At 55.5% G+C, this 23,905-nt stretch overlaps 1 protein-coding gene across 2 annotated transcripts in view; it reads left to right on the forward strand.

Moving 5' to 3' along the window:
- Positions 1 to 23,905, forward strand: part of RASSF5 (Ras association domain family member 5) — a 28,558-nt gene that overhangs the window by 1,031 nt on the left and 3,622 nt on the right. The window contains exons 2-5 of one of the 2 annotated variants that reach the window (XM_082778410.1): positions 8,096 to 8,208; positions 21,365 to 21,475; positions 22,888 to 23,185; positions 23,565 to 23,680. In XM_082778410.1, coding sequence (XP_082634536.1) covers positions 8,096 to 8,208; positions 21,365 to 21,475; positions 22,888 to 23,185; positions 23,565 to 23,680 — 638 coding nt within the window. Of the gene's footprint in view, positions 1 to 8,095; positions 8,209 to 11,916; positions 12,278 to 21,364; positions 21,476 to 22,887; positions 23,186 to 23,564; positions 23,681 to 23,905 lie in introns of those variants that run through there. The other variant, XM_082778411.1, reaches the window with a different exon arrangement.

Below are 23,905 nucleotides of genomic sequence, written 5' to 3' on the forward strand. Positions count from 1 at the left end.
GCAGGGGAGGTTTGGGCAACTCCCCTCACTGATAACTTGGGGGCAGCAGATTGCTCCAGACACGAGGGACACTGGTGCCATAAATCAACTCTAAGTACCAAAAAAGTTGCATCTGGTGCCAAGTTCTTCCAGGGAAAGTGCCCTGACCCCAGAACTACCAGTGTATGTCAGTGGGGGGCTTCTCCTGCCCGAGCTGTGTGCTCAGCCCGAAGGGATGGGTTTGGTGCAGCAAAGAGCCCTTCAGAGCCAGTTTATCTCAGCAAGGGCTGAGCACCAGCAGTGCAGGGAGCAAAACGGGCAGGCTTAGTCACACTTGCATCAGCAGGGATGTGAGCAAGGAAAAGCCATGGTGGCAAAAGCTCTCTGGGTAGAGCAGCAGCTGGGGTTAGGTGCTGTGTGTCTTCAGGTAACCGAGGAAAAATCAGTTTTTGTGTTGTTTGGGTCAAGCTTTTACTTCTCCATCGTGCAAATGTCACTGATTGCTGCTGTATGACAAGCACCGCTACTGGAACATGAGGAATGCCAATGTATTTCTGGTGCAATTAATCTTGGTAATGAATCCATTTGTCCTTTCTCTGTTGCTGGTTGGCAGTAGAAATTAATAAGGAAATTTGCTCCGGCACCGTGGGTGTGGGAACGGCTGGGGCTGGAGCTGGTGAAGCAGCCCGAGGTGGAACCACTCGCTGGCTGGAGGCTTCTTTTGGGGCTGGGGCTGGTGCAGTGACTGCGACGTGCTGGTTGGGGTCAGCACCCTGTGATTTTTGGCAGGAGTTGGTGGTGCCAATGCCATTCACCCCAGGTCTGTGCGTGTAGCATCACCTGTACTCCATCAGGGGTATGTGGGGCCAGGGTGCCCTTGGTGTCGGCATGGGTGGCAGGTTGCTGGTGGTTATTTGGGGCAAAGCAATGAGCTGGACCCCCTGTGCAGCTCTGGAGGAGGCTTCGTTGCTTATTTCCTTGCTCATTTGGGGGACTGTGCCAGGCTCATGCTGTGACACCAGCCTCACTGGGGCAGTTAGTGCCACGCTCAGCCCCTTCTGGTCCTTACACTTGGCTCTCCTGGAGTTAGGAACTGATGAAATGTTTCTAGCAGGGATTTGCATGGTGTGGGGTGAGCAGGGCTCGTACACATGCCTCCTGGTGCCATTTGGAAATGAAAGGCAGTCGGGAAGTGGCTGCACCATATGGCCGTGCTGCATCGCGTTAAGGTCTTAGCATGGGCTGCTGGTAATTACATGGAGCCCAGACAGCTCAGTGACAGGGGTGTGCTGGGGCTGGTGAGCTTGTTCAGTGCAGTGTTAGTTGAATTATTTTTAAGGGGGTGATGTAGATGCGTTTTGCCAGTGGTACCTTTGCTTTCTGCCTGCCCTTCCTGACTGACTCCCTGGAAGAGCTGTAAGGGCTGGTGTGTTCCCTGGGGCTGGGAGCTCGCCCGCTGCACCCCAGCAAATGTGTGATGAACGTGCTGAAAGGATGAGCCTGGCTTTATTTGAAGTAAAACAAATGTTGTTGGGCTCCTGTCCTTCACCAGGCATCCTGCACAAGCTGTTGTGGGGCTCGCACATGAGGTGAGGCGCAGGGGGCCTGGTGGTTGTTCTGAAAATCCCAATCTGAAATATTAATCCCCAGCACTTTGTGGTGCTGTGAGCACTATAAATAGATGTTTTGAGCGACTTCTCTCACAGGACTTTTTTTCCTAGTTATATTGAAACCAATCTTAAATAACTATTTCCCTTTTCAGTTCCGTGGATAATTATCCAGGCTGTGGGAGTAGTTCTGCCTCTGAAATTCCCCCAACAGCCAAGCAGCATTGCTGGGAAGGAGGGAAACTTCAGTGGAAATGCTCGGAACATCTTCTGTGCTGGCTGTCCTCCCAGCAGTGGCTCCTTTTACAAATGCCCGAGAGCTGCAGAAGGGGAGTGCTTGCTTCCGTGGTGAATCTTTCTTCTGGTGCAGGGTTGCTGCTTGTTTGCTTTCAGCTTGTAGCCTGAGGATGCACGGGGTTGTGTTTGTGCAGTTCTGACCTATTTGTATCTACATCAGATCTGGTGGTCTTGAGTGAAAGGTTGGGGCTGCGTCTCCTCCTCCCTCCCACCTGCTCCATGTCCCCTCCAGCCATTTCCCTGGCTCTGCTCTGAGCAGCTCTCGGTGCAGCCTCAAAATTGCCTTTTCCTGAGAGCACTTCACTGCATTTCCATGCCAGCTCACCCCGAGGCGGCCCGGTTCTTCCTGCAGGATGCTCCCGTCCTTGCTGTACGGGTGTTGCAGGTGCTGACTGTGAAATTCCTGCTCCTGGAACTGCAGCTGCTAGCAAAACCCGAGGACAGACCCATCCCAGTGCTCGTCCCTTCGCCTCTTTCCACCATCTGCTCTGCTCTGGGCTCTCACCCCCGGCCTTCACCGGCCTCGTGTCTGTGCTGGCAGGGCTGTGCCGCGGCCTCTGCTGCGGGCAGCTCGGGGTGTGAGTTACTGCTCACATATTTCCTGGGCTGTGTTTATCAAGTCCCGTGGAACTGTTTCCTTGGCCTGGGTGGGTTAAGCCGGGCGTGTCGCTCACATTTGGAGTGACCGCAGCCACCTCTGGGTGTTTGCTCTCGTGGTTTGTGGGGAGCTGGGGGGGCCCAGCAGGGCCTGGCTGGAGCTCGATGCCCTCCTGGCCCGACAGGATGGAGCTCGTACCTCTGATGTCCAGGATGTTACCCACATAGGAGGCTGTTGGCCAAAGGGCTTTTTGTAAGAAAACCACCCCTGCTGCCCTGCGGGATGGCTGGTTGTGAAATGCTGCCCCAAGGAGGGGTTGGGGCTCCCCAGCTCCTGGTGGCCGCAGAGGCAGGCACGGCTCTGTCCCAGGGCAGGGTTTGATCCATCTTGCAGTGTGGAGCTGGCTCAGCAAAGCGCCTCAGCACGTGTCTGGGTTTACATCAGGGTCGGAAGCCCCTCCGAGCAGTTCAGTTCATGTTCGAGCACTGCCGAATCGGGACCCATTTCCGTAAGAAAAAAGCCGGCAAAACACACAGCGTCTCTCTTTCTGGTTAGCAAACTGCAGTTCTGACATTGCAGGTTCTTGAGCAGCCGTTTGCTTAAGATAAGGAGTTCTTTGGCAGGTGGGGATGCTCTCAAGGAGCACGGCTTTGCTGTCACGGGGTTCTGCACCTGTAGCTCTCCAGGACCCGAGGGTTTTCCATGTCCTCCCACGCCCTGTCACATCTCTGCTCTCACCACTGTAAATCATGATTGCTAACAGCTCGCAGAGCCACGGCACGTTATGTTTCTCTGCATTTAGCTGGCCCGGACAGATTCCTGAGGCTGCTCGCCCTCGCAGGTGTTGGGGTGGGTGCTGTGGGATCGGGGGCGGGCGTGGGGCGCATCCTGCCCGCAGCTCCCGGAGCAGGGCAGTCACTTATCAGGGATACAGAGGTGTGTGTGGGCAGGGGCTGAGACCTGCCCTGGGCCTTGCACCTTCTGTCCTGGCTCCTGGGGCAGCTCAGGTCTTTGGGGTCATCCTCCTGGCTGCTTTCGGTCCAGCCCCGATGCCTTAGGAAGTATTTATGGAGAGAAATGCCAGGAAAAGCTCCAGCTTTTGCTGTACAGGTTAGTCCTGGGGCTTTTCTTCCCTCCATTTCTTTCCTGGTTTGGTGGGGTTAGCTGAGCTGGATGCTCTGGATGTGGGAAGAAGGGATGTGTGTAGCCGTGGGGAGACTCTCAAGGGGTTGGGACAGTGAGCTGTGAACAAGAAATTCCCCTGTGTTACCTCCTTGCCTGCTTGGTGTGATGTTTAGGGAAATTTGGAAACTTTCATCTGTGTTACTCCAGGGGTAAGACAGGAAGAATGTGTGGCACGAGGTGCTGGGAAACTGCCCTGATTGTGAGAAGATGCCTGAGCAGAGATGAGACGGATGGAAATGCGAGGCTGTGAGTGACGGGTTGAAGGCGCCCTGTTAGGGGGTGCCTGTCCCACCCCGTCACTCAGCACCCAGCGCAGCTGTAACCGGTGGGTGCTGTGAAAGAACGGCAGCATCGATCTAAAACCTGGCTACCCCTCTGCAGAGTTAAAGTCAAAATTATAAGTGCAGTTACCCTCGATGTATTCCTTTAACACTTGATTAAACGTCGGAGGCTTTACAGGACCGCAGGGGAAAGGCAGCGAAGGGAAGGGAGGAGATGGGAGCGAGACCTCCCGCGTGCGGCTGGGTCCTGCGCTGCCTCTCGGCTCTAATCTCCTCCCTTGGGTTGTTTTATCTTATCAAGCAAAAAGCCCCAGAAATAGAAAGTTTTCCATGGCTAGCCGGACAAGCCCTGAGATGCACCAGCCCCAAGCTGAGTGCATTGCCTCTTTGTTAAATATATATATATATATATATCTGTCAAACAGCGGCGGGCTGTAAATGGGCGCTGTGGATGCGTTATCTCCACGGGAGGAAGGCCTCTCGTGGAAGCAGGCGCAGCTCCTGCAGTGCCCGGAGCCTCTCCCGTGCTGGCCCAGGGAGCTCTCGGTCTCCTCTCGCCAGGATGTCGGGAGGGAAAGTGGAGGCAGCCGCTTGCTTTGGGCTTGTAACGAAGCGAATCCGCAAAATTTTTGGGCGTTTTCCCAAGTCGAAGTCATGGTCGGAGGGGCTGCAGCGGCCGAGGAGGGAGGTCTTGCTGATGAAAGGTAGGGGCTGGTGGGGCCGGGTGTGTTTGGCTGCTGCGTGATGGCTTGCTGCTGCTAATTAGGTGTGATGGGGTTCCTGCAGGGCTGCCCTGCTCCTGCCATGAAGGAGCGTGGTGGGGAGGTGCTGGCCCTGCTCCTGGTGCCCGCAGAGAGGTTTCTGCTCAGGTCTGCAATCTGGTCCATGACCATCATCTGCCTGGCAGCTGGTGTTGTGCTCCAGGCCTTGCAGTGGTGCAGGGGACCCCCGGGCAAGTTACTGGTATCAGGAGGGTCAGGTCTGGACAGGCAAAACCCTTCCCTCAGTTTCCCCCTGCTTTGAAAAATCAAAAACCTGGTTTAGACCCAAACCTGCCCAGCCCTCGACTGCTGGGTGCAGGCATGGGGCAGGGGCAGGGCTGGGCGGCTGCTGCGGGGGTGTCGGGAGGTGTTTGGGGGCCTCCCAGCAGCTCAGGGCCTCTCCTGCGTGTGCTGGGTGGAGGCTGTGGGGGTGCCCTGGTCCCATCCTGCCCCCCAGGAGGGGACACGCGGCTCTCATCAGGTCACAGGGCCACATCCTGCAGCCGTGGCTGAGGTTACCCCGAGTGACGTTGGGTGGCTCCGGGTGAGCACAAAGGCAAACCTGGTGTGTGGCGAGCTCCAGTTGTGTGCGCGTGAGCTGTCCGAGGGATTTTGGGGCTGGAGGATGAATGGAAGAAATCTTCTCAGCACGGGGAGGCTCCAGGTGTGCTGGGGATGGCATTCATCTGGGGCGTTCAAGGGGCAGGGTGCCTGCAGAGCTATATTTAGGACTAAATGAATGGGGCTGTTTTGCACCAGCCAGCTTTATCTCCCCTAAAAACCTTATCTGTGGATAAAGGGAAATTCTTTTCAGCCACTAGCTTGTTTTGTGTTTCTTTTTTTTTTTCTATATTGGGATCAGAGTTTTGGGTTTTTGTTTGTTTTTCCCTTTAAAAAGAAACTGCCTTTCCAAGTGTTGCTTTGTTCGACTGGAATAGAAATTATCTCAAAGCCTAAGTGGAGGCATCCTGCCTCGGTGGCTCCTGGCAAGCCCGTCACGTGGCGGCTTCCTAAAGCTGTGCGGGCTTTCTAAAATTAGTGCTCCCTGCCAGATACCGGGTGATTAGGCCTGCTAATAGGTGCTGGTGACTAAGGAGGTGTCGTGCTGTAATCCTGTACAGAAATGCCTGCCCGCGGTGTGCTCGGGAGCTGTGATTTCTGTGGCCGATGTTACGCATTTCGGACCTCACTGCGTGCAGGTGCTGCAGCCTTCCTGCCCCACGGGCTGTGGTTGGGGCAAGCTGTCTAAATCTGAAAATCCCGGATGAAATAGGCAGCCGGGAGTGATTACTTTTTTATTTGTTTGCACCTGGAGCCCCCTCAGGTTGGGACCTCCATCAGAGACTTGGTGAGTGTCCCCTGGTAAGCGGCTGCTCAGTTGCTCAGAAGGTCATGCATTAAATTACCATGTAACTGCTCAGCTTATCTCAAATTAAAGGAAAAAAAAAAAGGCAAGACTCCCTGCTTTCCCCCAGGCTTACTTGAGACAACTGACTTGGAAGAGGAGAATGACAGACAGCTGGTGCCAGATGAATGCTAAATGAGAACTGACTCCCCTGCCTCCCCTGCAGGCGATGCTCTGCCCCCAGGCACCAGCTCTGTTCTTGGGCACTCCCGTGTGGGGCTGCGCAGGAATCCCCACTGCTGGAGCAGAGGTGGGACATTGCTTTGCTTTCCTGCAAACCAGAGGCATTCAAAAGCAATCACTTGAAAGCCAAAGGGAGGGAAAAATAAGTAGAAAACAGGAAAATGCGGGTTTTCCTGCAGAGGGGACTCTTGTTCTGGTGTTACTGGTTTTTGGAGGGGCTGAGATGTGCACATGCGGGTCCTTTGCAGGGAGGTTTGAGGCGTATCCCCCGCTCCAGGTCTGCTCTGGAAGGTGATGATGTGAAATTCACAGCAGTAAATGAATCTCCTGCTTCAAGCTGTGCTGGCTCTTCTGGGAGAGCCCTGGGGGACGTCTCCAGTCCCTGCAGTGCCCTGCTCCCCACGGGGCACGGCTCCTGTCCCCGTGCTGCAGGAGCCCCAGCTTTCCTCCACCCCAGGGCCGTGAGTTGCCCTGAGCCCGTCTTGCTTGAGTGCCAGCCTATTTCCATGGAGATACCAAACGACGCCACTGGCGTTAGTGAAATATCTATAGATTTCCAACCGATTCAGAGCAGTGTGAAAATAAATAGCAAAAAACGGCACCGAGCCACCACGCGGTGCTGCAGAGGCAGCAGGAGGGATGGGGGGAGCCAGGGCTGCTTTTCAATGAGCTGCTGGCTGCCGTGGGGGCTCTGAGGTCCCTGGGGACGCCGTGCTGCTGGGCTCGTGTCGGGCACATGCTGGGGGCAGGAGGGATCCTGCTCAGCCACGGCGGTGTTGCTGCTTGGGGTTGCTGCACTGCAGCAGTGAGTGCAAGGCGTGCTTTTGGTGCACCCGGGAGCATCCAAAGTCCCGTCTCCTTCTGCTGTGTCAACTCTTTTGCCTTGTTTTGGGGGGATTTTTTATTTTATTTTTCAGGTCAGTGACCGCGCTGGAATTTTGGATGGTGTAAGAAGTTGCTGTAATGGCATTTGTAGGGCAGTTAAACATTAAACGGCTTGGGAGGGCTGTTAAAGCAGAAGGAGTTTGGTGGCTGCTCCCAGGGGAGAACGGAGGAGTCTGGATTTTGGGGAAAACCCTGGGGGGAGCTGACTGCTGCCGTGTCAGACAGGAGGTGCTGGCCGTGCCCAAGGCAGAGCAAGGTGCATGGCCCAGGAGGGGATCCCAGGGCTCTCCGTGGAATCCCTGCCTGGAACTAGTCAATGTCCCGCAGCAGGACGGGGCAGCAGCCGAAGCAAATGTGTTGTACCAACGCCTGGCTGCTCCAGGGCAGCCTGCCGGGGGCTTGTAGGTCACGGCCACCACCTGAGCCCTGGTTTTGGGGCACTCTGATGGTAAATCCATGCCTCGGTCACTGCAACCCCCCCAAAAGTGTTCACAGCAGGTGACCTGATGTAGTCTGACTTCTGTCTGGTATCAGGGTGGTTTTCCCCTTGATGCTGGAGAACTGAGCATCCTTTTCCTCGTTGCCAAGCTTTGCTGCTGGTGCTGTGATGTTCCCCAGGAGCTCAGCGGGGAAGGGGCACGAGGCCGTCTGGGTCTGGTGGGGCTTGGGCACATCCTGCGTCTGTGTTGGTGCCCCAGCAGGTGGGGGAAAGGCAGCAGGACATGAGGTGGGAGCTTTGTCCGTGACAGAGCATCATAACATGAGGTTCCCTGGGGAAGGAGCACAGGAGCAGTCTTTGCAGACAGGCTTTGCTGCTGCTTGCCCACATCTACAGCTTGGAGACCCTGCCCTGGGGGTCCCTGTCTCCCCCCCATCACAGTGTGGGTGCTCACTGTGCTCTCCTCTCTCTGCAGACTGCAGGTACACGTGCCACCCGCAGTGCCACAGCCTCATCCAGCTGGACTGCCGCCGGCCCGGCCCCGGGCAGCTCTCACCCGAGAGCACCCTCGCGCCTCCCTGCAGCCAGGTACGCCGGGGTCCCCGTGGTGGTGGTCGCCTTGTGATGCTCAACCCCATCTCTCTGAGACCTGTTTCTTGCTCCCAAAGGGTTTGATGGGGGAGGTTTTGTCACAGGCAGGTTAAAACCTGCCTGAATTGGGTCTGATGTGCACGGGGAGGGACAGGGTTGGACACGGGCAGCTCTCCTTGCTTTTGCTCACATAATCCACTGCTGCTAAACCAGGCAGCACAGCAGCACACGGCTGCTTCAACAGCTGGCTTTATGTGGTGTCAAAAAAATCTGGAGGAAACCCAATTAACAAGGTGGTTTGGGTATTTTTGGCACGGGCTGCATGTAAATGCTGCGCTGCGCCTGAGCGTGGTGCTGCTGGGAGCTGCCGGCGCTGGAGGGGCTGTCCCTGAGTTATTTGAAGAAGGGCGTGAAGCTGTAGCTGTTTGCTTACATCTCCCTCAAATGTCAGTGGGTTTCCCCCAGCAACATTAAAAAAAAAAAAAAAAGGCTTAATTTTTAGAAAAACTAGGAAGAGGTGTTTCTTCAGGGTGATGAGGGCAGCCGGGGTTACTGATGGCTCTGATAATGAACGTGGGACCTGTGCCTCGCAGCGGTTTGTCACTGATGTGACCCTGGTGTCATCCCCCCACGCACCTGGGGAGCAAAAGTCCCTCCGATTCCAGCTGCAGGCTGTACGTACGCCTGCCCTGGGTGGGCATTCCCTGTCCCAGGAAAGGCTGCACTGCCCGGGGTCTGCTTGGGGCCAGACGGGAGTAAATCACAGCGGTAAATCTGTTCTTGTTTGCGGTTTTAAGAAGTTGACCAGGGACCAGCAGTGCCTGCGTCCCTTACGCCTTTTAGGCTTGGACACCTTAACGGGGTGGGGTTTGGGAAGAAAGGTGGGTATTCGGATTTTCACGACCTGGGCCCGTAAGGGGGAGCACCCAGCCCCGTTCCTGCTGTGCTGCTGTTGGCCGGGTAGTTCTTGCTGCTTGAAAACGGAAAGGTGAAGGGGAAATGGTGTCGGTATTTCAGAAAGACTAAGAGGGTGCCGTAATACACCAAGGGAAGAAAAGGGGATTGGCCTCTGGAAACACGGGAAACTTCAATTAAGAGGTGGCGTAGTTGGGAGTCAGTAAATAGCATTACAAGTGTAAGCAAACCAGAAGCGTCGGGGAGCTAGCTGCTTTAATCACACGCAGTTAAGTCCTGCTGCCGTGTAATACCAGGCATTAAGAATTTGGGCTTTGATCCAGCAAAGTACTTAAGAGAGCGTTACGTTCGGGTCCCTGATTAGTCTCCCTGGGTGCAATTCAGACTCCTGGAGCTGGCAAAGCCCCGCTGGGCTCAGCACCAGGACTGTGGCCCTTGGTCTGCGCAGAGTTCTGCACCCGGGTGCTGGTTTGTTCTGCAGGTGGGCTCGAGTGCAGACTGGCGCTGGACAGAAGGGTCAAAATCAGATTTTATTTTACTTTTTTAATGGTGGCGACCTCCCAGGCAGTGGGCTGTGGTGGCAAAACCGAGGCTGGTCAGGGAAGCTTTGCATGGGGCAGCAGTGCCAGCAGTGACCGCTCCACCTGCACAGCTGCTGCTGCAGCTCATTCTTGTGTTTTCACCCCAAAACACCCAGGGCTGAGGCTTCAGTGGGGACCCGACCCCTACACCCCGTATGGGCCCAGTGCTCGCTTTCTGCTCATGCCGTGCACGCTCGATGTAAGCCTCTTGCTCTGCTAAATATAGCCTGGTGGAGCTGGGTGCCACTGCAGAAGGATGCACGTTGCTAAGAGGACAGCTGATTTTTTTCGCAGTGTTACAAGTTGCCTTGTAAATATGCCATTTGGATTCGTGCCTTCTGCTTTGAGATGCAGATGTTGCGTCCTGCAGCACGGCTCGTGCTGACATCCCGTTTTGTATTCATGTTGCTGGCTTGGGGGTGCGGAGCTCTCAAAGCCTCGTAGCAATTCAAGTCCTTCAGCTGATGGATACGGATGGAAGGGTGAGAAATGCCGTCTGCAGCCTCTCAGGAGGGGAAGAGGCTCCATGGGTGGATGGATGGGGTTTGTGCAAGGATCTGGGAGCCCTTGCAGAGCAGCTGAAAGGTCCCCGTGAGCTGATGGGGCGAGTGGTGGCCCCGCTGTACAGGGGTGGTTTGCTGATGGTCCTACTGCAGCTACTCGAGCCGGGGACTAGAGCCAAGGCTCCTGCCTGCCAGCTCCCTGGGCTCACCGGCATGGTGTAAAAATAGCTGTTGGTGATGGGAATTGTGCCTTGAAAGGGACGGGAAGGACTCAACAGGAGAGCAGCCACCTGGGCACAGCAGGGCCTTGTCTGGTGGGCAGCTCCAGGGCCTTCTGTGGGCATGTGCTGGGGTCTCCTGGGGGCTGCATCCCAACCTCCGGGAGCTTTTTCTGCTGAACCTTTGTACATCCACATCCACCGGGCAGAACGCCTGGCGATGAGTTCAGGGAAGGCGTGGGAGAGTGCTCTTTTTGGGGGGTTGGAACTTATGTTATTAATGTAAACATCTCCCATGATTTTACAGCTCTCCATCATGTCTGTGCTCTCTCTGGTTCCTTCTTTCCTGACCTAGGCTGGCTTCAGGAATGGAAACCTCGTTGTACCTCTGGTCTGTGCTGCCCTTCCCTGCACCTCCTGTCATTTTTAATTCATCCTTGGGTGGGTTGGCCAGGTCTTGCATGAAGTATTGAAGTGTGTGCCTGGGATGGCTTTATTCAGTGGCACGGTACCTTCAGGCCTTGTTCCCTTTTCCTTTCTGAAATAATTATGATGCTGCTTTGGCTGCTGCCAAGCACTGTATTCATGGGGTTTCACCTGGGATTAACCTGACTGTGAGGTCTGCAGAGGGAACTGAATGGGGTGTGTGCTGCCGGGGGGGAGCGTGGGGCTGTGCGCTGGGGTCGGCTGCAGCTTCCTTTGCTGCCATGCTGGAAAGGACTCTCACAAACCTCAGGAACGGGGTTGTGGAGGAGAAGGAAAATGTGTTCCCTGCCTGTGAAGTTCTTAAATATTTATAGCTCGAAGAGCCACAAAGCAGGCAGGAGTCCCCTTGCTCCAGCCCAGGGGAGCAGAGGATGGGGGAGGCAGCGCTGAGCAGGGGCCAGGCTGAGTTTCTGATGGGGAGCAGGGATGCTGCTGGTGCTTGGGGGGCTCTTCCTGAACCCCCCACTGTTTTCATCCCTCTGCAGTGAGGACTTGTGTGAATGGGGTTGAGGTGGTGTTTTCCTGGCTTGCAACTGATCCTGCCCCAGCTGGGGGAGGCTCTGCTGCAATCGCTGCTCCCCAGACCCAGCAGGAGGGCACCCACTGCCTCCTGCACTGCATGGAGCTCCTGGCACCCCTGGGGAGGGTTTGGGGCTACATCCTCACCAAACCCCCTTTCCCCACCACCTTTTGGGGCCGCACAGCTCCTCGAGATCCTTCAGGCTTGGTCCAGGCTGGGCTTGGTTCCCAGCAGATGCAGCTCCTGGGGATGCGCTAACGGCAGGAGCAAGAAGCCAGTCCGTGGCGGCGGTGGGATTTTGGGCAGCAGCCACACGGGGGGCTTTGGGGGGAACCCGAGGCCAAGCCCAGCACCTCGTCCCTGCGTGCAGGGTGAGAAATCTTGCAAGAGGAAGCGGCAGGGCCGCGCAGCAGGAAGGGGGAGGCGATGCTGCGCGGGTGCCCCAGAGGCCGGCCCGCGGGCGCTGAGCGAGCTCAGGGGTGAAGAGCGGGAGCGAGCCGGCAGCGCTGCCCTCCATGCTGCGCGGGGAGGCGGGTGGAGGAGGAGGAGGAGGAGAGGGAAGGGTTACCCGGCGCGGCTGCCTGGTAGCGAAATAGCTGCGGCGGCTCCGGAGGATGAGCAGAAGGAGCCGTTGCAGCTGAGCGCCGGCAAGCCCAGGATGTGAGCGCGGCTCGCTGCGGGGCCGCCGGTGGTCGCTTGGCCTCTCGCCTCTGCTCGCCTTCGATGACCATCGGCGGCAGCATGAGCAGCGGGTACTGCAGCTTGGACGAAGACCTCGAGGATTGCTTTTTCACAGCGAAAACCTCTTTCTTCCGGAGCACGCCGTGCAAGGTCCCTGCCAAGGTAACAGCTCGAAAGCCGCTGTGCGGGGCGGGAGGTGGCTGTCGGTGGCCGTGCACGGCGGTCTGCAGGTGCTGCCAGGACTCCCTTGCTGTGGGGTCAGGAGCAGCGTGGTCTGGGGGGGCTCTACCTGCCTCCTGCAGGCTTGCTGCCTCGCTGGGGAAGCAGAGCTCTGCTGCAGGATTTTGCAGCCATCTCTTGCATACCAGCTCGCCCCCCTTCCCAGAGGGTCCACGGAGGAGGAGCTGACTCCAAATGGGATTTTCAGCTTTAGGGGGGCAGGCAGCAGCCCTGCGAGCTGGCAGCTGCTGTCCAGGGGTCAGTGTCCTCGACAGAAATCCACATTCTGGCCCCACAAAATACCCGCTGTCTGCGTGTATTGTACCTGTCGGGTGGGCAGTGAGATGGGGAAGTTTCAGGACCAAATCTGTCTGCAAACTTGTTAACGGGGGGGTGAATCTGATCCTTCCCTGGGTGTGCGAGTGTGTGTGTGTCTGCCTTGGAGATGGAGAGGGCGCTTGGCTGGGCAGCGTGTGGCCCCAGGACAAGATTTTTGTAATAACAGTAACACAGAAAATGCATGAAGCTGCTTTGTGTTTCAGTGTTTGTTTAAAAAGAAACATCCCCGGCGTAAACTTTGCCCCAACCAGAACTGAGCATAAAAGGAGAAGGAGAGAGAAGCCGCTGCGGAAGTGGGGGTTTTGCTCAGGAAAAGCACCCTGAAGGGCTGCGAGATGAGATCTGCTGGGGAGCAGCACCGGGGGGTGTCGAGAGGGCTCGGGGAGAGCCTGGGGACGCACAGACCCCCCTAAATCATCAGTACTGAAATGCTCCTGTCCAGGCTCTGCTATATTTGCCCGGCTGAGGCTGCAAAGTTCCAGCCCTCAGCAGGTGCTGTGGGTTTCGCCTTTCTGTGGGGCCGTGGCCGTGACCTGGGCCCTTATCCCTGCAGGGCTCTCGGCCTGGGGCTGGGTTTCAACCGACTGGGAATTTTATTTTTTGCTTTGAAGAAATTTTCCCTTGGGTTTAACGTGGGATATTCCGCCTCAGCCACCAGCTCCCTCTCGCTATGATTAACCGACACGTACTGCTGGGTTTTAAATGTCATTTGATGATTCATTTGTGGAGGAGATGTAAAAGATTGTGATGTTGGTACGAGATGGGCTGCACCCAGCGCTGGTTAACGCTGCTCTTAGCGAGCCCGGGCACTGCAGCTCCTCCAGCACCACCCTGCCTTGGGCTTGGGACATCTCCCTCGGAGGGGTGCTGGGGATCTGCGGTGCCTTCTTGCTGAGCTCCTCGGCTGGATGTGGTCGGCGTGGGCTGCTGGGGAAGATGGAGCCTGCTGGGGCTTTGGTGTTACGGGGAGGAAATGGTTCCTGTGCATGAAAAACTCACAGCTTGCTGCTCAAGCAGATGTTGCGCAATGGGGCTGGGTGAGGAGGGTCCCGAGCATTTCTCCAGCTAGGGGTGGAAACTGTCCTCGGGTCTCGGTAGAGGAAGGTTTGGGGCTTTGTGACTTGCTGGGGGTGGGAGGCACAGGAGCTGGCTCCGAGAGGTTGCACTGGATGCAGGCCCAAGCACAGGTGGACATCTCCCAGGGGCCTTGCATCACTCTGTCCCCTCATTCTTAATCCTTATCTTGCCTTTCTCGAGCAATTTCACTGAATGTGGACTGTTTCCATGGCCACAGCCAGTGCAGGAACAGCAGCATCGTGTTTCAGCCACCAGTACAGAACCTGCTTGTGGCCACCTGCAGCGGATGCCCTCTGGACCCAAACTTGATTGCCAGGCTGGGTGTCTTTGGGAATGGCAACGTCCGTCCTTAGATGCCTGGGAATCGTTCCCAAGCCCAGGATGTGCAGTGTGCCCACAGAGCCCTGAACTGGGCAGGAATTAGCTGAGCACGGGTAACTCAGGGGTGCGGGATGGGAAAGGCTCAGAGGACTCTGGAGAGGAAATGTTTTATGTGGGGCAGGAGGGGGCAGAGTGGCCTCCTGCCATTAAACAGGGGGGAAAAAGTGGAGTTTGATCACTATAATTAGAGAAATTATTTTCTTGGTTCAAATAACCAGATTAGTCTGCAAAGCCTCTTTCTAGGAATTTTGTAATTCCTTTTAATTTTCAGAACCACCAGTGCAATCACTCTCTGCTAGCAAACAACCATTTTGGATCTCCAAGTGTGACTTCATCCCTGGAGATCTATTGCTTGGCATTTTCCTGCCTCCTCAGCTGAGTGGTTTTGGTGGCTGCTGCCTGAAGCACAATTGCTCAGCGCTCTGCAAAAGCCCTGCTCGGGCCCTGCATCAACAGCTTACAGGGAAAGGGGCAGGTTTGGCCAAGGTGAGAAAACACAAGATGGCAAGGATGCCAAATCACTGCTGCTCTAGGACTACTCAAATTTTGGAGGAAAAAATGATAACCTACAGTAAAGCCTTCTGAAAAGAGACCGATGGGGGGAGGAGAAGTGAAGCTCATCCACATAATGGAAGCAGCAGCTTGGGTTGCCCATGCACTGCTGCCAGCAGCCCTCGTGCTGGTGGTGGAGCAGGGCCATGGGATGAGTTGTGCTGCTTCCCATCCGTGGTGGCTCTGGGCAGCACACCCCTCTTGTCCCTCCTGTGTGGGTTGATTGCACCAGGTGGACGTTAGCTGATGGTGTTGGGAGCATCCTGTTTAACTAGAAGTTAAAGGGAAGGGCTGGTCTGGCCCCTGAGTAGCTGTGGTCGGTTCCCAGAGGTCTGCTGAGACCTGGCAGGTTCCTTGGATCTGTCCTGATGTGGGCTGGGGTCTCCTTGGGCTGCTCTCTGGGGATGCCGGGGGTGCCCTGACCCTGCTGAGCTGGGCTCCCCATCGGGTGCTTGCTGGTGAGCAGAGAGGTGGCAGAACAGCAGTTTCTTAGCAAAATCTCCATGGCAATCAACACACCAAGCCCGTTGCTCGCTTCTAACCTCCAAAACACAGCAGCGAGCCTTTTCCTCTTCTCTAGATGCTCCTGCATCTTCTGCCTCTTGCTTTGAGCCCCACAGGAAACAGCAGCGTTGTTTGAACTTGGCACAGGCAGTGAAAGCTGCGGTCTGTGTCTGGTGCAGGGGGAGGCACTGGGGGCTGCAGGGATGTCACAGCTCCCCGCTGAGAGCTCAGGCTGCGTTTTGGGGAGCACAAATTGTTGCAGCACTGATTTAAATGGGGATGGAGCCGTGCCCGAGCACACAGAGGGAAGACTTGGCCTCTCCTGCCTTCGGTTAGGATGGATGTTGCCAAGAACGCAGGCCAAATCCATCTCCACACTTCTGCTCTTCAATTCATTAACTGATTAGCTGGTGAGGAGAAATTAATGGGGAGCGAGCGGGCAGGGACAGTGCCCATGAGGCTGCTTTGTGACAGTGAGGGGTGGCAGCAGGACTGATGCTCTTTATCTGGAAGTGGAGCATTTCTCTCCTGGTGTCCTCGTGAACCAATAACTCAAGGTCACCAAGGCTTCGTAGGTGCCTGTCTTGGCTTAGAATCCCTGTTCTGAGAGCACGTCACCACACTCACAGTGGCCCGTGGGGTTTTACCTCCCAGCAGCAGTCTGTCACGAGCTCATGGCTCATTAGACAAGTGCAGGATTGTGGAGGGGAGCCTGGCGTGGCCAACTCACCCTTCCCAGGGCACCTGGCCTGGGCAACCCATCTCCTGCTGAGCATCACCTCCAGTCCTGTCTTGTAATCGCTGTTATTTCTTACAGTTGAGGAATAATGCTGGTTATAGAGGGGGGAGTGTGTTTGCAGCATGCTGTGATGGCAGGAGGAGGACGTGGGCTCATCTCTCTGCATTTCTGCAGGTGCCCTGGGCTTGGTCCTGTGCCTGTGTCTTGGTGCACCATGGCTGGGTGCAGGCATTTTGTGCCACTCCATGCCCAGGTGGCCAGCGAGGCTCTGTCCTGGACCCCACGGGCTCAGCAGCACCCACCAGGGTTGTTATGGGGAGGTTGTTTTGTTCTCAGCTTGTTTCATCCTGTCCCGGTACAACAGGAAATGTGGCAACGGTTGATGGTTACTAGCTTCTGTTTTTCTCCCTTCAGCCAGAATTGCATATTCTGCACCAGAAACTCTGCAAAACCAGAGGTCTGGGTAGGTTTGTGACCTAGCAGACCTCAGCGCTCGGTGGAAGGAGCAGCACTCCTTCCAGGCCATGTCTGTCCCACTGCACGGTCACCGTGTCCCCAAGGGGCCCAGAGCAAAGCCTCGCTCCCACCCCACTGGGCTGGAGCTCGTGGCTTTGACCGCCCTCCCCGGGGACTGCTGCAGCCTCTGCCTGGGGTGTGCAGGAGCAGGGCGAGCTGGCGGGGCTGCTGTAGGATCGCTTCTGTGCTGTCGGTGGGGTGAAGCACCAAGATTTCTTTTCTGTGTGAAGATTTTTTTCGCTGTGCTGCCTTGTTGCAGTGTTCCTCCAGCTGACTTTCATAACGCGCTGCAGTCTTCCTTCTAAAATCAGAGCAGTTGCAAAAGAATCGGCCCAGCTGCTTTTCTAGCCCTCTTAAATGTGAACAGAGTGGCAGTGGTAGCTTCTGGGTTGGTTTTTACACCTGACGTGGAAGGGGACGAGGGGCTTGGGAGCCCCGTGCTGTTCCTGAGGGACGTCTCCGAGCTGTGTCCCAGCAGGGCAGCGCTGCACGGGGCCGGTGGCTCTGCACAACTGGAGCCGTGCTGCGGTGGGCATGGTTAAACCCCCTTTGCTTAACAAGAGCAAATTAATTCTGTACCAGCTGTGTGGTGACTTAGAACGTGAGTGACCCTAAGAGAACGCAACGTGGCCATTTGAACCTTTTTCTTTTTCAATTACAATTGTGTGTGGAAGGAGAAGGCCCACCCCATGGCACACTGATCTTGTAAATCCTTGGGTCTGTGACATCCAAGAGCTGGAGCCCACTTTCCTGGGGGTGATCCTCCCTTTGGGGCCAGCCTGCCCAGGGCAGGTCGGGCTGTTGGGAGGCAGCTGGGTGCTGGAGGCTGTGCTCTGAGCTTGGCTGCAGCCCCTGGAGCACAGGGTGCTGCTCTGGGAGCTCTCGCGTGTGGCAGGCCCCGAGGTCTGGGGACATTTTGACGTACGCCTGCGTTGGTCAAAACCCGTAGATGAGGCGTGTGGCTTACGGGCAGCGTTACTGTCTGGGTGTGCTTTCCTGGGCTCTGGTTTTGCAGGGGAGGGAAGCTGGAGGATGTGCTGCGGGCCTGGCTGTGGGGTTGTCAGTGAGACCTGCAGGGTGGATGTGATGTGGTGCTCGAACGGAGCCATCGTCACCGTGGTCTTGAGCCAGGCTTCCTGCTCCCTCTTCTGCGAGTGAAGTGGGTTTGCCTCAAACACAAGCACATAGAAGAGAAATTAACTGGGGCTTGGGTGTTCTCATGTCTGTCTCTGAAGTGCTGCGGGAGGCTGGCTCCTCGTTGGCTTCTCGGTGGGTGCAGGGCATGAAGGTGCCTTTCCCTGGGGCACAGAGCAGCCCAGCTTGTGCCTGCTGTGAGCCCTGGGGAGCAGCCGTGGTCCTGGCTGTGCCCTGCACGGAACCGCTGGCATCCACGTGCGCCTTGCTCGAGGGCTCGTAATTGCTGGCACGTCTTCATTTCCTCCACTGGAAACATCACGGGGAGGGACTGGCCCTGCTGGAGAGGAGCGGATTGCAGTGACACAGGCAGACTCAGCCCATCCGTTTGCTTTTGCTGTGCACGTCTGGAGGGATGCTGGTCTGTGCCGGGTTGTGTTTGTGCCACGGGTGAAGTGCAGCATGCACCGGCTCTGCATGCAGCGTGGTCAGAGCAGCTACGAGGCTGTTTGCAGACAGAAGGATCCTGTCCTGGGCTCTGCTGGCACGGGACTGGCCTGCTGCATGCTCAGGGCTTCCGAGTGCGCATCTCTTAACTGGAAAGGAAGCTTCTTGATTGTATTTTTTTCCCTAATGCCACTTCAGATATTCTCTACCCTTTACTCTTTTCTAATAGACTCCCATGTCAGCAAAACACCTGTGTGCAACTATTTATTTACAGTCAGTAGATTGCAGTGAAGCCTGAGTCTTTTGATAAATTGGGGAGTTGAAATTGCCTTTATGATGAATGGGTGTTGATGTGGGATTGTTAGCTGCTGCAGCAAACCCCTGCTTTGGTCTCTGCTGGGCAGTGAACAAGGAGGAGAGCGTACGACAACGTGAGTGTTCCTGCACTGGGTCACTGCCACCGATCTGTGAGATCTGTGTTTGGAGGTTTCTTGTTTGCCAGCCTCAAGCAGAAATTGTGAAATCTGCTTTGGAGAATTGCTTGAATGACTTCGGGGCTCTCCAAGTCCCGAGGCTGGAGCCATCTTGCCAGATTGCGATCAAGAAATTTCATTTGTCCTGGGCTCAATTCTCCTCCTGAAAGAAATACCAGGGCTAGCCCGGGGCGATGCTGGCTTCTGTGCAGTGTGCTTGTGTGGCAGGCTGCAGCCCCGCGGTCAGTGCCTCCCTCCGTGTCCACATCTGGGGGGGAAAAGCCCCAAATCCTGGAGAGTGGGGCTGCCAGGGAGGAGCAGGGCTCTGCTCCCAAATTGCTTTTTTCCCCCCTCTTTTTTCTCCCTTTGGAGGTTAAAGTCTTCGTTTTGAGCCTTTCCAGCCTCGCTAGCACGTCCCTTCACGCTTTCTGCTCTCCGTTAACGTGAACTTCTGAGGAAGCCCACACAAAATATGGGATTGCTGCTCGCGGTTGCAGGCTGCATGGGCTGCGATGTATTCATAGCCTGTCTCTGGGGAAGGCGGTGTTTTATGGAGAGGCAGCAGAGCTTTGCAGTGTGAAATACGGCCCCTGAGCGTCTTCCAGGACACACGCGGGCTTGTTCACAGCCGCTGCAGACCTGGGATGTGCTTGCAGGGGCCTCGAGCAGTGGGGACACCCAAACTGGTGCAGACCCCGAGGCAGGAGCTCTGTGACCGCTCTGCGGTGGGCTCAGCCCTGCCCTTGCAGCAGGTTTTTTCCCCTAGGGAGACCCGTGGGCACCTCTGGGCTTTCCTGTGTGGCTGGGGAACTCCTGGCCTTGTTTAGCTCCATGAGTTTCATTTTGTCTAAGTCCTGGCTTCCATCTTTGTGTTGTAAGAGCCATGAGCTCTGCAGCAGGCTGCTCTGGGTTTATTTTGAAGGTAAATTTTTATCCAAAGTGCCTGCTTCAGGCTTGTAATCGCAGTACCTGGGGATGGGATGCAGGGAGGTGACCCCAGAAGCCCCATGAGCCGGGGATGTTACAGCAGCCCTGTCTCTTCAGCCTCGTGCCCTGGGTTTCCATCCCCTCCTTGCCCCTTGCTGGTGGTGCAGGCACAGCTCCAGCACCTGGGGACAGCCCCAAGCCTCAGAAGACCCCGCAGCTTGGGGTGGGAGCAGGCAAAGGCCCTGCCTGGATGTGCAGCCACCTTCTTGGTGGCTTCCCGGTGGGATCTGGGGACAGCCATCGGCTCTTGTGCTCCCTCGGCAGAGCCAGGCACGCACAGGCACTGTCTCACCCAGCTCCACGTGTGGGATTTTGTCCTGACATTTCATTTTCAGGTGGCTCGTGGGCCTTTACAGCTGGTGCTGTGGTGCTTTGGCATATGGAAGGTGGGAGCAGTGCCCGGGCTCTTGCTGCAGACCGCTACTAATGCTATCGCTGCAGGAAGCCACCCGCAGCTCCCAGCACCTCAGGAGCCCCCCAGCTCTGCAGCAGAGCCTGGGGGACCTTGGGCACCCACGGGGCTGGCAGCAGCAGGCTCTTTGCTGGCAGCATCCCCAAACCCATCTGCTGCCCTCCTGCTTGAACGCTCCAAACGCTGGGCTGCGTCTGGGGGGGCTGAGAGCCGCCTCTCCGTGGCAGGGCTGTGTGCTCCTGTTACTCTTGGTGGCATTTCCACGCGCAGCCTACAGGCTAACCCCACCAACGCGCCAAATCTGTCGCTTTGCTTCCCAAAGGAAGCTCCCCAAACCCTTGGTGAGCAGCAGCCGTCATCCTGCAGGCGAGCCCACACGCGGGCAGACACTGAACAGCTTCTGACACGGGCTGGGCTGTGGTGGCTGGGTTTGGGGTGGGCAACTTATTAGTCATGCTGCTGGCTTGGCCTGCTGCTGATGTGACTTTTATTTTTTTATTGCTTTGAGCTGTAATTTCCAAAGCTTTGGACAATAACAGCACATCGCTTGGAGGAGGAATCCAGCAGAGGTTTAACTTCAGGTTCTGCCTGGGTGAGCCCGCTGAAAGCTCGTTCCTGGAACACCGCAGGCTGCTGCGGGGCTGCCCGGCTTGGGTCGGCAGCGCGGGGGAATGCTATAAATAGGATGTGATTTTTCAGCTGCATCTCAAGCAGCAAAGAAATGCTCGGCAGGTGCGGGTGGCTTTTTTTGAAAGCAGCTTTTAGAGGCTGAATTCTTCGCCCTGCTGCGCCCTGCTTTGTACTGGGATGTTGTTACTGCCCTGTGCCTCCATTTCCCCCTCCGTACAGCAGCAGTAAGGCTTCCCCCCAGGAGGTGGGGAACCATTGTTAGTGCTTCCAAAACATTTATTCATCTTTCTGCAGCTCAATGTGGGGGAGCACTGAGCTGCCTGGGACAGTGTCTATTGGTCAGACCCAGCTTTTACCAGGCTGTAACTCCTGGTCAGGGCCAGGCTCTGCAGGGAGCAGGGATGTGGTGTTTTGTGCTGCTGCAGCTCTGCAGGAGCTGTGTGCAGGGTCCAGGCTCACCAGGGGCTTCTGCTACAATCACTGCCTGACCCTGTTTTTAATCCCTTACAAGACCTGGCTTTCACACTTTGGTTCTCTTATAAGAGGAATTAGTAGCAAGGCTCTCCACCAGCAAAGCCTCTGCAGCTCTACAGAAATGGCTGTTAGATAGACAGACAACTGGTGGGTGCTCCTCTAGAGGAGTGATTTGGGGCAGGGATGTTTCCATCCCTGCATGTTCACCTTCTTGGCCATAGGAACCATCTCTACCTGTGCCATCACTGCTTGCACGAGCTCAGCTGTGCAGCATCTTCGTGCACTTCCCAAGCAAGAGAGGAGCTAAACAGATGTGGGGTTATTCCATATATCAGCCAGCTAAAGCCCGTCTCCTCTCCTTTCAGAATGTAACGAAAACAGTAGAAGAAAAACCTGAGCCTCCAACCGTCGAGGAGATCAAGAAGAAAATTGAAAAATACAATGCAAAAGTTACAAACTGCTTGTTGATGAAGCTGGTACGTATTGCTCTGTTTGGGCTGCATGCAGAAAGACCGGTGCTGATTTCTCAGGGCTCTGGACTGAGCCTAAGGCAGCCTCCAAGGCCAGAGTGCTCGTGGCTGTAGAGTTGTTCATGTCTTCCTCACTTGACCTGTGTTTTCTTCTGCTCTGTGCTGCTTGGATTGCCCCCTTTTTTTTTTTTTTTTTTTTTTTTGACTGTTCTGCCCTATCTCAGTGGGGGGAAATTCACCCAGTAATCTCTGGCCAACACGTGCTGCCATTGACTTGCAGAGGAGGGTGGGGATGAGTCATGGCAGGACTCCGGCTGCAGTTCAGCAGCTGTCCTGAAGTGAGTTTAGCGGCACGCAGCCTTTCTAGAAACAGATTCTTTTCTAATCTGCCACCGCCATGCTTCTTTAAGCAGAGATCTAAGAACCACAGTAGTTGCGTTGCATTTTGAAGCTTTGATGGTGAGCTTGTTTATCAGCACCTGTAGGCAAAGCCTGGGACAGGTAGCGAGGAGGACAGGAGGCGGCCTGGTTTACAGACCAGAGTACCACCAGGCTTCAGATGATCTTACAGAGTGTGGGGGGGAAAGCTTCATAAAGCACGAACTAAATTCTAGAACTTCTAAGAATGGCAGCTACGTAACTTCCTGGTGCTTGCTAACATCTAAAAAAAAAATAATAATAATAAAAATAATATTTAAAATAGTCAATCTTAGAACAGTTTTATTTGTGAAAGCTGCACAGTGAGCTCTGCTGGAATGTCTCGCCTAGTGATTTTGTAGCCCTCATAATTTACAGGAGTAATTTAGGACCCAAATGCTTACTCTTGAGGTACTTTTCTTGAAGCTTGGTACAAGCACAGTTCTGGGACTCGATGCATGCCGACAGCCCCTTTGGTGGGAGCACAGGCTCCCGGCTCCTGGCATGGATCACTTGGTTTTGTGCTGCCCGGCACCACAAGGTGACGGCACATAGACAGGTGGGGAGGGAACTTGTGAGATCCCATCGAACACGAGGGGGTAGAGCCCTGCCCAGAGGTTTCAAATCCTCCTTGAAGTGCAACTGCAAGTGACATACAATGGTTTCCATTACTAACTTGTAGCAGCGTTGATTTTAAATACGAGACGATAGCTCAAACATGGGAGGAGATGAGTCACCGCGGAGTGGAAGGAACAGGAGGAAGTCGGTGGTGACTAACCCTAAATTACTAGTTACTTTTTACACGATTGCTAAAAAACCCTCAAACCCATTGCAGTGCTGAGCAGCAGAAAGCACCTCAGGGGCGGTGGGGAAGGAGGAGGTGAGCTCGGCCTGGCCTGCAAGGCCCTGTGGTACCTCATGGCCGTCGGTCAGTCAGGTACCTCATGTCAGTCTGTCCGGTACCTCACGTTGGTCAGTCACAGCAATGTCCTTTGCTTCAGAATGAGGACGGGACGTACACCGGCTTCATCAAAGTGCACTTGAAGCTGCGCCGCCCCGTGACGGTGCCGGCAGGGATCCGGCCGCAGTCCATTTACGATGCCCTCAAGGAGGTGAACCTGGCGGACATGACGGACAAGAGGACGTCCTTCTACCTGCCGCTGGACGCCATCAAGCAGCTGCACATCAGCAGCACCACCACGGTGAGCGAGGTGATCCAGGGGCTCCTGAAGAAATTCATGGTGGTGGATAATCCCCAGAAGTTTGCACTTTTCAAGGAGATGCGGAAGGACGGGCAAGGTGAGTTTGCACCCTCGGAGCCGCCAGCTTTCTGAGGGCTGATGGGTTTTGCTTGCTACGTTGTGATTCAGAAACATGGTGAAAGCATCCCTCCAGGGCTCAGTGGTGTGGTGGGTGGGCTGTGGCTGCATTTCAGATGGATAAACGGCCTGACCTTGAGAGCTGATGCTGCTAAAATTAACAGGGAATTATTAATTATCAGAAATGGGCTGAAGTCATGTAAGACTGAACAGATTGTCATAGATCTCTGATGGATGCTCAACTGCTTCTGCTATGTTTCTGAGCAGTATGAACCACTTCTCTAGTCCAAATTAACCTGCTGAGCTCTCTCCTGCCCTGGCACCTGAAGGCTGATGGTGGATGTCTGTTCCCATTGCAGTTCTCTTCCAGAAGCTCCCTCTCACCGAGTACCCCTTGTACCTCCGGCTGCTGGCTGGCCCCGACACAGACGTGCTCAGCTTTGTGCTGAAGGAAAATGAAACAGGGGAAGTTGAGGTACGTCTGTGACTCTTTGCCTTGGTTTTTATGTGAGTGTTTAACAGTGGGCAATGGGACAGACCCCAGACATTTACATCAGTCAGTGCAGGCTGAAGTGCTGGTGTGTGGTTGCTTCTCTCCCTCTAATGCTGTTGGTTTTACCACCTAAAATGCTGAGTTTGATACCAGCTGCTCTCCAGGGTTATCAGCTGAATGGACTTGCTTTAAAATATATATATATAT

The sequence above is a fragment of the Aythya marila genome (assembly GCF_965140915.1).
Source record: "Aythya marila genome assembly, chromosome: 24".
Classification (NCBI taxonomy): Eukaryota; Metazoa; Chordata; class Aves; order Anseriformes; family Anatidae; genus Aythya; species Aythya marila.